The sequence below is a fragment of the Oncorhynchus keta genome, chromosome 19 (genome assembly GCF_023373465.1).
Source record: "Oncorhynchus keta strain PuntledgeMale-10-30-2019 chromosome 19, Oket_V2, whole genome shotgun sequence".
Taxonomy (NCBI): domain Eukaryota; kingdom Metazoa; phylum Chordata; class Actinopteri; order Salmoniformes; family Salmonidae; genus Oncorhynchus; species Oncorhynchus keta.
In genome coordinates this window covers 82,822,831-82,836,256 of record NC_068439.1, presented here as the reverse complement: position 1 = coordinate 82,836,256, position 13,426 = coordinate 82,822,831, and the positions used below count along the sequence as shown (strand labels likewise).

At 45.1% G+C, this 13,426-nt stretch overlaps 1 protein-coding gene across 2 annotated transcripts in view; it reads left to right on the top strand.

The window, feature by feature from the left end:
• Positions 1 to 13,426, top strand: part of LOC118377754 (neuronal acetylcholine receptor subunit alpha-2-like) — a 70,529-nt gene that overhangs the window by 41,596 nt on the left and 15,507 nt on the right. For both annotated transcript variants that reach the window (XM_052471595.1, XM_052471594.1), the window contains exons 5-6: positions 8,674 to 8,875; positions 11,621 to 11,843. In XM_052471595.1, the coding sequence (XP_052327555.1) occupies positions 8,674 to 8,875; positions 11,621 to 11,843 (425 nt within the window). The remainder of the gene's footprint in view (positions 1 to 8,673; positions 8,876 to 11,620; positions 11,844 to 13,426) is intronic.

The following is a 13,426-nucleotide window of genomic DNA, read 5'->3' as shown; positions in this document are numbered from 1 at the left end:
AATATCCAAGACTGTGTCCTTCTGCTAAAAACAGATATTTCTTATTTGTTTTTGAAGTTACCAGCCTGAAACCTTGAACATAGACGGTTGACATGCTGTGGAAGCCATAGGAATTGCATCCAGGGAGCTCATTTTCAATATGACCGTACTCTTGCATTTCTAAGAAGATGGTCTCTCCAAAACATTCCAGTTGGTTTGGCTTTGGATTTTATCCTACCATTTTTATTGTCTCCTTCATTATTTCAACATTTCTACAAACTTCAAAGTGTTTTCTTTCCAATGGTACCAATTATATGCATATCCTGGCTTCCGGACCTGAGCTACAGGCAGTTTACTTTGGGCACATCATTCAGACAGGAAGTGGAGGAAAAAAGGGTCCTATCCCTAAGAAGTTTAAGAATGTTAAGAAATAACGTACTCCTGTGGGAATATTATTATGTCAGTATAACGTTTCATACAGGCTTCCTTATGGTTCTATTTAAATGTTCTCAAATGTTTATGAGAACGTTAAGAAAACTTTAGTAATCACATTTGTAAGTGTATGCCAAAGTAACCTTCACATAACCGATAATTTCCGTTCTCAGAACGTTAATAAAACCTCTCGGGGAACCTTTCAGATAACCAGAGTAAAACGTTCTCAGAACCTCCCTGGAACCATAGTAAAACGTTCTCAGAACCTCCCTGGAACCTAAGTAAATCGTTCTCAGAACCTGCAACCTAAAAACGAACTTTCCCTGAACAGAGGAAATGTTCAATTCTGCTCTCAAAACATGACAACGTTTTATCGATCCGAAAATGTATGGCTTCATTCCCAGAACCAATGGGAAACCAAAAAATGTATGTTCCAACAACCAAATATGCTAGCTGGTAAGTGACCTTAATAATATTTTCAGGGAGATAAATGAGCAAAAACTGGACTATTTACCTGATTGACAGAGTTATGTATTTTGCCTAACACTGATAGTTTACATTTACATTTACATTTAAGTCATTTAGCAGACGCTCTTATCCAGAGCGACTTACAAATTGGTGCATACACCTTATGGCATCCAGTGGAACAGCCACTTGCATCTAAATCTTTTTTTTTTGGGGGAGAAGGGGTGAGAAGGATTACTTACCCTTACTTACCCTATCCTAGGTATTCCTTGAAGAGGTGGGGTTTCAGGTGTCTCCGGAAGGTGGTGATTGACTCCGCTGTCCTGGCGTCGTGAGGGAGTTTGTTCCACCATTGGGGGCCAGAGCAGCGAACAGTTTTGACTGGGCTGAGCGGGAACTGTACTTCCTCAGTGGTAGGGAGGCGAGCAGGCCAGAGGTGGATGAACGCAGTGCCCTTGTTTGGGTGTAGGGCCTGATCAGAGCCTGGAGGTACTGAGGTGCCGTTCCCCTCACAGAGGCAAGCACCATGGTCTTGTAGCGGATGCGAGCTTCAACTGGAAGCCAGTGGAGAGAGCGGAGGAGCGGGGTGACGTGCGAGAACTTGGGAAGGTTGAACACCAGACGGGCTGCGGCGTTCTGGATGAGTTGTAGGGGTTTAATGGCACAGGCAGGGAGCCCAGCCAACAGCGAGTTGCAGTAATCAAGACGGGAGATGACAAGTGCCTGGATTAGGACCTGCGCCGCTTCCTGTGTGAGGCAGGGTCAGTACTCTGCGGATGTTAAGAGCATGAACCTACAGGAACGGGACACCGCCTTGATGTTAGTTGAGAACGTCAGGGTGTTGTCCAGGATCACGCCAAGGTTCTTAGCGCTCTGGGAGGAGGACACAATGGAGTTGTCAACCGTGATGGCGAGATCATGGAACGGGCAGTCCTTCCCGGGAGGAAGAGGAGCTCCGTCTTGCTGAGGTTCAGCTTGAGGTGGTGATCCGTCATCCACACTGATATGTCTGCCAGACATGCAGAGATGCGTTCGCCACCTGGTCATCAGAAGGGGGAAAGGAGAAGATTAATTGTGTGTCGTCTGCATAGCAATGATAGGAGAGACCATGTGAGGTTATGACAGAGCCAAGTGACTTGGTGTATAGCGAGAATAAGAGAGGGCCTAGAACAGAGCCCTGGGGGACACCAGTGGTGAGAGCGCGTGGTGAGGAGACAGATTCTCGCCACGCCACCTGGTAGGAGCGACCTGTCAGGTAGGACGCAATCCAAGCGTGGGCCGCGCCGGAGATGCCCAACTCGGAGAGGGTGGAGAGGAGGATCTGATGGTTCACAGTATCGAAGGCAGCCGATAGGTCTAGAAGGATGAGCAGAGGAGAAGAGTTAGCTTTAGCAGTGCGGAGCGCCTCCGTGATACAGAGAAGAGCAGTCTCAGTTGAATGACTAGTCTTGAAACCTGACTGATTTGGATCAAGAAGGTCATTCTGAGAGAGATAGCGGTAGAGCTGGCCAAGGACGGCACGCTCAAGAGTTTTGGAGAGAAAAGAGAGAAGGGATACTGGTCTGTAGTTGTTGACATCGGAGGGATCGAGTGTAGGTTTTTTCAGAAGGGGTGCAACTCTCGCTCTCTTGAAGACGGGAAAACGTAGCCAGCGGTCAGGGATGAGTTGATGAGCGAGGTGAGGTAAGGGAGAAGGTCTCCGGAAATGGTCTGGAGAAGAGAGGAGGGGATAGGGTCAAGCGGGCAGGTTGTTGGGCGGCCGGCCGTCACAAGACGCGAGATTTCATCTGGAGAGAGGGGAGAAAGAGGTCAGAGCATAGGGTAGGGCAGTGTGAGCAGAACCAGCGGTGTCGTTTGACTTAGCAAACGAGGATCGGATGTCGTCGACCTTCTTTTCAAAATGGTTGACGAAGTCATCTGCAGAGAGGGAGGAGGGGGAGGATTCAGGAGGGAGGAGAAGGTGGCAAAGAGCTTCCTAGGGTTAGAGGCAGATGCTTGGAATTTAGAATGGTAGAAAGTGGCTTTAGCAGCAGAGACAGAGGAGGAAAATGTAGAGAGGAGGGAGTGAAAGGATGCCAGGTCCGCAGGGGAGGCGAGTTTTCCTCCATTTCCGCTCGGCTGCCCGGAGCCCTGTTCTGTGAGCTCGCAATGAGTCGTCGAGCCACGGAGCGGGAGGGGAGGACCGAGCCGGCCTGGAGGATAGGGGTTAGAGAGTCAAAGGATGCAGTAAGGGAGGAGAGGAGGGTTGAGGAGGCAGAATCAGGAGATAGGTTGGAGAAAGTTTGAGCAGAGGGAAGAGATGATAGGATGGAAGAGGAGAGAGTAGCGGGGGAGAGAGAGCGAAGGTTGGGACGGCGCGATACCATCCGAGTAGGGGCAGTGTGGGAAGTGTTGGATGAGAGCGAGAGGGAAAAGGATACAAGGTAGTGGTCGGAGACTTGGAGGAGTTGCAATGAGGTTAGTGGAAGAACAGCATCTAGTAAAGATGAGGTCAAGCGTATTGCCTGCCTTGTGAGTAGGGGGAAGGTGAGAGGGTGAGGTCAAAAAGGAGTGGAAAGAAGGAGGCAGAGAGGAATGAGTCAAAGGTAGACGTGGGGAGGTTAAAGTCGCCCAGAACTGTGAGAGGTGAGCCGTCCTCAGGAAAAGCTTATCAAGGCATCAAGCTCATTGATGAACTCTCCGAGGGAACCTGGAGGGCGATAAAAGGATGTTAAGCTTGAAAGGGCTGGTAACTGTGACAGCATGGAATTCAAAGGAGGCGATAGACAGATGGGTAAGGGGAGAAAGAGAGAAAGACCACTTGGGAGAGATGAGGATCCCGGTGCCACCACCCCGCTGACCAGAAGCTCTCGGGGTGTGCGAGAACACGTAGGGAAGAGCAGTAGGAGTAGCAGTGTTATCTGTGGTGATCCATGTTTCCGTCAGTGCCAAGAAGTCAAGGGACTGGAGGGAGGCATAGGCTGAGATGAACTCTGCCTTGTTGGCCGCAATCGGCAGTTCCAGGGGCTACCGGAGACCTGGAACTCCACGTTCTACGCGCTGGGACCACCAGAGTAGGGTGGTCGCGGAACCGGTGTGGAGCGTTTGTATGGTCTGTGCAGAGAGGAGAGAACAGGGATAGACAGACACATAGTTGACAGGCTACAGAAAAGGCTACGCTAATGCAAGGAGATTGGAATGGCAAGTGGACTACACGTCTCGAATGTTCAGAAAGTTAAGCTCGTAGCAAGAATCTTATTGACTAAAATGATTAAAATGATACAGTACTGCTAAAGTAGGCTAGCTGGCAGTAGCTGCGTTGTTGACACTACACTAATCAAGTCGTTCCGTTGAGTGTAATAGTTTCTACAGTGCTACTATTCGGGGCTAGCTGGCTAGCTAGCAGTGTTGTTTACGTTACGTTGCGTTAAAAGAACGACAATAGCTGGCTAGCTAACCTAGGAAATCGCTCTAGACTACACAATTATCTTTGAAACAAAGATGCTATGTAGCTAGCTACGATCAAACAAATCAAACCGTTGTACTGTAATGAAATGAAATGAAATGAAAATGTGAAACTACCTGACCGGGTTGTTGAATTGAAACAGTAGACGTTGGCTAGCTGTTAGCTGTTGGCTAGCTAGCAGAGTCTCCTACGTTAAGGACGACAAATAGCTGGCTAGCGACCCTCAGTGAATTAAGATAATCACTCCAAGGCTACACACACTAAACTACACAATTATCTTGAAACAAAGACAGCTATGTAGCTAGCTAACACTAGACTAATCAAGTCGTTCAGTTGAGTGAATAGCACTACAGTGATGCTAATCCGTGTGCGTTAGCTAGCGTTGCAAGCTCCTGGGCGAATAGCAGTGAAGGCTACGTTAGGGCGACGAAATACGATAATTATGCAATTATCTCTGATACAAGGACGGCTATGTAGCTAGCTAAGAAGAATTGCTAAGATTAGACAAATCAACCGTTGTACTATAATGAAATGTAATGAAAAAGTTATACAACCTGCAGAGCGAAGTGCGAATGCGACCGCTCGCTCCAACCCGGAACCGGGTTGGATGTTTTTATCATCGTTAGATTATTAATGTAACGTCTACAATAATTCACAATTTCTAACACTGTATTGTACAACCATATAACTTTGTATAACAGGTTGGTCCAAACATATATATGTATATATATGTATGTATATATATATATATATATATATATATATATATATATATATATATATATATATATACACAGATGAAGTCAGAAGTTTACATACACCTTATCCAAATACATTTAAACTCAGTTTTTCACACTATTCTTTACATTTAATCCTACTAAAAATTCCCTGTCTCAGGTCAGTTAGGATCACCACTTTATTTTAAGAATGTGACATGTCAGAATAATAGTAGAACAAAAATATTTATTTCAGTGTTTACTTCATTCATCACATTCCCAATGGGTCAGAAGTTTACATACACTCAATTAGTATTTGGTAGCATTGCCTTTAAATTGTTTAACTTGGGTCAAATGTTTTGGGTAGCCTTCCACAAGCTTCCCACAATAAGTTGGGTGAATTTTGTCCCATTCCTCCTGACAGAGCTGGTATAACTGAGTCAGGTCTGTAGGCCTCCTTGCTTTTTCAGTTCTGTCCACAAATGTTCTCTGTGATTGAGGTCAGGGCTTTGTGATGGCCACTCCAATACCTTGACTTTGTTGTCCTTAAGCCATTTTGCCACAACTTTGGAAGTATGCTTGGGGTCATTGTCCATTTGGAAGACCCATTTGCGACCAACTTTAACTTCCTGACTGATGTCTTGATATGTTGCTTCAATATATCCACATCATTTCCCCTCCTCATAATGCCATCTATTTTGTGAAGTGCACCAGTCCCTCCTGCAGCAAAGCACCCCCACAACATGATGCTGCCACCCCCATGCTTCACGGTTGGGATGGTGTTCTTCGACTTGCAAGCCTCCCCTTTTTTCCTCCAAACATAACAATGGTAATTATGGCCAAACAGTTCTATTTTTGTTTCAACAGACCAGAGGACATTTCTCCAAAAAGTATGATCTTTGTCCCCATGTGCCGTTTCAAACCATAGTCTGGCTTTTTTATGGTAGTTTTGGAACAGTGGCTACTTCCTTGCTGACTGGCCTTTCAGGTTATGTTGATATAGGACTCGTTTTACTGTGGATATAGATACTTTTGTACCTGTTTCCTCCAGCATCTTCACAAGGTCCTTTGCTGTTGTTCTAGGAATTATTTGCACTTTTCGCACACCGAGGTACGTTCACCAGCGCTGCGTGGTCCTATGGTGTTTATACTTGCGTACTATTGTTTTTACAGATGAACGTGGTACCATCAGGCATTTGGAAATTGCTCCCAAGGATGAACCAGACTTGTGGAGGTCTACAACTTTTTTTTTCTGAGGTCTTGGCTGATTTATTTTGTATTCTTCCATGATGTCAAGCAAAGAAGCACTGAGTTTGAAGGTAAGCCTTGAAATACCTCTACAGGTACACCTCCAATTGACTCAAATTATGTCAATGAGCCCATCAGAAGCTTCTAAAGCCATGAAATCTGGAATGTTCCAAGCTGTTTAAAGTCACAGTCACCTTAGTGTATGTAAACTTCTGACCCACTGGAATTGTGATACAGTGAATTATAAGTGAAATAATTTGTCTGTAAACAATTGTTGGAAAAATGACTTGTGTCATGCACAAAGTAGGTGTACTAACCGACTTGCCAAAACTATAGTTTGTTAACAGGAAATTTGTGGAGTGGTTGAAAAAATGTGTTTTAATGACCTAAGTGTACGTAAACTTCCGACTTCAACTGTATGGTAGGCCTATGACGCAAAAATAGGCTACTTGTTTTGTATCTTAGAAATCACTGCGCACCTCATCAGCCAAACCAGCAACTCATTAACTTGATCTCACTGTAAAAAGCGTCTAGACATTATCACCCCTTGCTTAGCATTAGGGTTTTTTAAGAACGAGGCACAGAAGTCGTCTGCCTCTCCGACCTTTGCAGCATTCAAGTTTGAAAAGCGCTCTCCCCCGGCCTATATTAACATGTCAGGACGACATACTGGCGAAACCACGCATCAGCATAATTTTTCTGGATATATAAAACAACGTGACAATAGAATAAAGGGAAATGCAGCTGGTTTCCTGTCTTTCCAGCTTCAGTTTGAAGTGATTGTGTTAGCTGTGTTGTTGGCTAACATTCACTAGAAAAAGGAAAGAGCTTGCATAACGTCACAGTGGGTGATATAAATAGTCAGTGTTATGATGACAATTTTTATTTATTTTTTTACCTTTGTTTAACTAGTCCATTAAGAACAAATTCTTATTTTCAATTACGGTTTTTAGGAACATTGGGTTAAAACCTCTTGGGGCTAGGGGGCAGAATTTTCACTTTTGGATAAATAGCGTGCCCAATTTCAACTTCCTGCTACTCATGCCAAGAATATAAGATATGCATATTATTCATATATTTGGATAGAAAACACGCTGAAGTTTCTAAGACTGTTTGAATCATGTCTGTGAGTATAACAGAACTTATGTAGCAGGCAAAACCCTGTTCAGAATTTGTTTTGCCTCTCTCTGTTCCCTGACTTGTTATTGCCAAGGGATATTTCTTAGGAACCTGTTTTCAGTTCCCACCGCCTCCACTGGATGTCACCAGTTATGGAATTTGGTTGAGGTTATTCCTTTGTGCAATGAAGAAGTAGGCCAACTCGGAACTGGGGACACTTTTGTGAGTTGCGCAAGGCGTGAAAAGTGGCGCTGGTTTTATTTTCTTTCCTGTATTGAACACAGATTGCCCCGTCTACAATTTGATTGATTATTAACGTTTAAAAATACCTAAAATGGTATTACAAAAGTAGTTTGAAATATTTTGGCAAAGTTTATAGGATCAAACGCGCTTTATAAATGGACATTTTGGATATATATGGACGGAATTAATCAAACAAAAGGACCAATTGTGATGTTTAGGGGCCATATTGGAGTGCCAACAAAAGAAGCTCGTCAAAGGTAATGCATGTTTTATATTTTATTTCAGCGTTTTGTGTAGCGCCAGCAGGGTTGAAATATGCTAACTCCTTTGTTTACTGCTGGTGCTATCATCAGATAATAGCTTCTTATGCTTTCGCTGAAAAGCATTTTTACAATCTGACATGTTGGCTAGATTCACAACGAGTGTAGCTTTAATTGAGTATCTTACATGTGTGATTTAATGAAAGTTCGAATTTTATAGTATTTTATTTGAATCTGGCACGCTGCATTTTCCCTGGCAATTGGCCAGTTGAGACATTGCGACCCCGCCTATCCCTAACTAGTTTTTTAACTGCCTTGAGGGGGCAGAACGACATATTTTTTTACCTTGTCAGCTCGGGGATTTTATCTTACAACCTTTCGGTTACTAGTCCAACACTCTAACCACTAGGCTACCTGCTGGTTACTAGTCCAACACTCTAACCACTAGGCTACCTGCCCGCCCAATAATGACCTTTTCTGTATATTTGGTCCGGCAGTAGGCTACAAGTATAGCCTGTAGTGTATTTCTGCTTGATGAGCAAGATGATCGAGGCACTAAATTCAGCACCCACAGACAGCACTAACACTGTCATCAGAAGCACTAGCCTTCCCATAGCAATCAGCCAGAACAAATGATGCCAATCGAACTAACGACCTGAGGGTTTAGCTGGTAACGATGCCAATTATCAACGGTACAAAAAAACAAAAAAGGTATTTTAACACGCCCTCTCGTGTACAAACCTCTGTTCTCCTCTTCCCCCTCCAGTGCAGACGGTGAGTTCGCCGTGACCCACATGACCAAGGCCCACCTGTTCTACAATGGGAAGGTGCGCTGGGTTCCCCCGGCCATCTATAAGTCCTCCTGCTCTATAGACGTCACCTTCTTCCCCTTCGACCAGCAAAACTGTAAGATGAAGTTTGGCTCTTGGACCTACGACAAGGCTAAAATAGACCTTGAACGCTTTGAGGTATGGGATTGTATCAATCAAATCAAGCAATCAATGTTGTAAATGTGTTGTACAGGATGTGAATGACGTGGATAACGTGTGAATGCACAGTGTTTATTTGTTAAACAGATCTTGAATCAGGCTATTGTATATGTTCTTGCTAACTCCATTGCTGTCAGAAGCTAGCTTTCCATCCAACTCGCGACAGATTTTCATGTTAATATTCTAGAATCGGCATGAAGAAAACCATTTTCCCCACCAGTGGTGTTTCCACCAAACAGACTTGTCTGTTAATAAAATCCGTGCGTGATGATGTAGTGCACACAAAATGATGATGTAGTGCACACAAAATGATGATGTAGTGCACACAAAATGATGATGTAGTGCACACAAAATGATGATGTAGTGCACACAAAATGATGATGTAGTGCACACAAAATTAGGATGTAGTGCACACAAAATGATGATGTAGTGCACACAAAATGATGATGTCGTGCACACAAAATGATGATGTCGTGCACACAAAATGATGATGTAGTGCACACAAAATGATGATGTAGTGCACACAAAATGATGATGTAGTGCACACAAAATGATGATGTAGTGCACACAAAATGTACTTTTTCCATTTCAGTTTTCCAAAAGTGCCAAATAAACGTTTAAAGTTCAATGTGTCTCCATCACATTTTATACGGACAACTTTGTCACAAAGAAACTGTTGCGTAAAATAGCAACTGTGAGCTTGATGAACTTCATAGGGTGGGGAAAGTGCACGGTGATGAGCTTGATGAACTTCATAGGGTGGGGAAAGTGCACGGTGATGAGCTTGATGAACTTCATAGGGTGGGGAAAGTGCACGGTGATGAGCTTGATGAACTTCATAGGGTGGGGAAAGTGCACGGTGATGAGCTTGATGAACTTCATAGGGTGGGGAAAGTGCACGGTGATGAGCTTGATGAACTTCATAGGGTGGGGAAAGTGCACGGTGATGAGCTTGATGAACTTCATAGGGTGGGGAAAGTGCACGGTGATGAGCTTGATGAACTTCATAGGGTGGGGAAAGTGCACGGTGATGAGCTTGATGAACTTCATAGGGTGGGGAAAGTCGGTGATGAGCTTGATGTAGGGTGGGGAAAGTGCACGGTGATGAGCTTGATGAACTTCATAGGGTGGGGAAAGTGCACGGTGATGAGCTTGATGAACTTCATAGGGTGGGGAAAGTGCACGGTGATGAGCTTGATGAACTTCATAGGGTGGGGAAAGTGCACGGTGATGAGCTTGATGAACTTCATAGGGTGGGGAAAGTGCACGGTGATGAGCTTGCTGAACTTCATAGGGTGGGGAAAGTGCACGGTGATGAGCTTGATGAACTTCATAGGGTGGGGAAAGTGCGGTGATGAGCTTGATGAACTTCATAGGGTGGGGAAAGTGCACGGTGATGAGCTTGATGAACTTCATAGGGTGGGGAAAGTGCACGGTGATGAGCTTGATGAACTTCATAGGGTGGGGAAAGTGCACGGTGATGAGCTTGATGAACTTCATAGGGTGGGGAAAGTGCACGGTGATGAGCTTGATGAACTTCATAGGGTGGCGAAAGTGCACGGTGATGAGCTTGATGAACTTCATAGGGTGGGGAAAGTGCACGGTGATGAGCTTGATGCTCGTTTCCAATACAACTCGAGGGTCTTATTCTGGTGACGTGATCATCGATGCCGATTGACGAATCTCGCTCTTTTGTCAACAATAATCTCATCATGCCGAGAGGCGGAAAAAAGATCCCAATTGTCATACTTGAGTAAAAGTAAAGATACCTTAATGGATGAATTAATTAATTAATTTTACTACTTCACTCAAGTGAAGTAACCGTCGCCTAGTAAAACACTACCTGAGTAAAAGTCTAAAAGTATTTGGTTTTAAATAGTCAAAATGGGGAAAAAGGGAAGGGGTCTGAATACTTTTCGTATGCAGTGTATGTATGTAAGTAACTAAATTAAATGTAATTGCTAAAATACTTTAAGAATCCATGTAAAAAGTATCTATCATTATACATAGCAAAGCAGCCGATTTTACTGATAGCCGGGGACACTAATACTCAGACATAATGTCCAAATGAAGCATTTGTGTTTAGTGAGTTCACCACATCAGAGGCAGCAGGGATGACCAGGGATGTGCTCTTGATAAGTGCGTGAATTCTCACAATTTTCCTGTCCTGCTAAGCATTTAAAATGTAACTAGTACATTTGGGTGTAAGGGAAAATGTAATGAGTAAAAAGTACATAACATTTCCGTTAGTTGTCAAAAATATAAATAGTAAACTACAAATACCCCCCCAAAAACTGTAGCAAAATGTATTTTTATGTGCAATAAGTCATCACTCACAGCCTTTTCAAGTCAATTTGATGGAAACATATCATATGCCAGGTCGCAATTGTAAATGAGAACTTGTTCTCAACTTGCCTTCCTGGTTAAATAAAGGTGAAATAAATAAATAAATAAAAATAAATCTGGTGGGGAAAATGCGCAGATTTGCATGAAAGTCTGTCGCCAATTGAATGGAAACGTGGCTAGTGTCAAGCCACACACAGAGAGCAGAATCACACTGGCACCAGACAAGTGTGACAAAGGAACACTTGAAGCTCATCTCCATCCCCTAGAACCCGACAGACCCGAACCACTATATTTCTACAGTATGATATAACTTTATAGATGTCTTGTGACGCCCTATGACGTCATTATAGAGTGGGACGGTTGATCTCTATCCTCTAGAACACTGTGGATCTGAACAACTACTGGGAGAGTGGAGAGTGGGCCATCATCAACGCAGTGGGAACATACAACACCAAGAAGTACGACTGCTGTCATGAGATCTACCCTGATATCACCTACTTCTTCATCATCAGACGGCTGCCTCTCTTCTACACCATCAACCTGATCATCCCCTGTCTGCTCATCTCCTGTCTCACCGTCCTGGTCTTCTATCTTCCCTCAGGTAGGTCCTAGTCCTCTATCTCCCCTTAGGTAGGTCCTAGTCTCCCCTGAGGTAGGTCCTGGTCTTCTATCTCCCCTCAGGTAGGTCCTAGTCTTCTATCTCCCCTCAGGTAGGTCCTAGTCTTCTATCTTCCCTCAGGTAGGTCCGAGTCTTCTATCTCCCCTCAGGTAGGTCCTAGTCTCCCCTGAGGTAGGTCCTAGTCTTCTATCTCCCCTTAGGTAGGTCCTAGTCTCCCCTGAGGTAGGTCCTGGTCTTCTATCTCCCCTCAGGTAGGTCCTAGTCTTCTATCTCCCCTCAGGTAGGTCCTAGTCTTCTATCTTCCCTCAGGTAGGTCCTAGTCCTCTATCTCCCCTTAGGTAGGTCCTAGTCTCCCCTGAGGTAGGTCCTGGTCTTCTATCTCCCCTCAGGTAGGTCCTAGTCTTCTATCTCCCCTCAGGTAGGTCCTAGTCTTCTATCTTCCCTCAGGTAGGTCCGAGTCTTCTATCTCCCCTCAGGTAGGTCCTAGTCTCCCCTGAGGTAGGTCCTAGTCTTCTATCTCCCCTTAGGTAGGTCCTAGTCTCCCCTGAGGTAGGTCCTGGTCTTCTATCTCCCCTCAGGTAGGTCCTAGTCTTCTATCTCCCCTCAGGTAGGTCCTAGTCTTCTATCTTCCCTCAGGTAGGTCCGAGTCTTCTATCTCCCCTCAGGTAGGTCATAGTCTCATCTCAGGTAGTTCCTAGTCTCCCCTCAGGTAGGTCCTAGTCTCCCCTCAGGTAGTTCCTAGTCTCCCCTCAGGTAGGTCCTAGTCTCCCCTCAGGTAGGTCCTAGTCTCCCCTGAGGTAGGTCCTGGTCTTCTATCTCCCCTCAGGTAGGTCCTAGACTCCCCTCAGGTAGATCCTAGTCTCCCCTCAGGTAGGTCCTAGACTCCCCTCAGGTAGGTCCTAGTCTCCCCTGAGGTAGGTCCTAGTCTTCTATCTCCCCTCAGGTAGGTCCTAGTCTTCTATCTCCCCTCAGGTAGGTCCTAGTCTTCTATCTCCCCTCAGGTAGGTCCTAGTCTCCCCTGAGGTAGGTCCTAGTCTTCTATCTCCCCTCAGGTAGGTCCTAGTCTTCTATCTCCCCTCAGGTAGGTCCTAGTCCTCTATCTCCCCTTAGGTAGGTCCTAGTCTCCCCTGAGGTAGGTCCTGGTCTTCTATCTCCCCTCAGGTAGGTCCTAGTCTTCTATCTCCCCTCAGGTAGGTCCTAGTCTTCTATCTTCCCTCAGGTAGGTCCGAGTCTTCTATCTCCCCTCATGTCCTAGTCTCCCTGAGGTAGGTCCTAGTCTTCTATCTCCCCTTAGGTAGGTCCTAGTCTCCCCTGAGGTAGGTCCTGGTCTTCTATCTCCCCTCAGGTAGGTCCTAGTCTTCTATCTCCCCTCAGGTAGGTCCTAGTCTTCTATCTTCCCTCAGGTAGGTCCGAGTCTTCTATCTCCCCTCAGGTAGGTCATAGTCTCATCTCAGGTAGTTCCTAGTCTCCCCTCAGGTAGGTCCTAGTCTCCCCTCAGGTAGTTCCTAGTCTCCCCTCAGGTAGGTCCTAGTCTCCCCTCAGGTAGGTCCTAGTCTCCCCTCGGG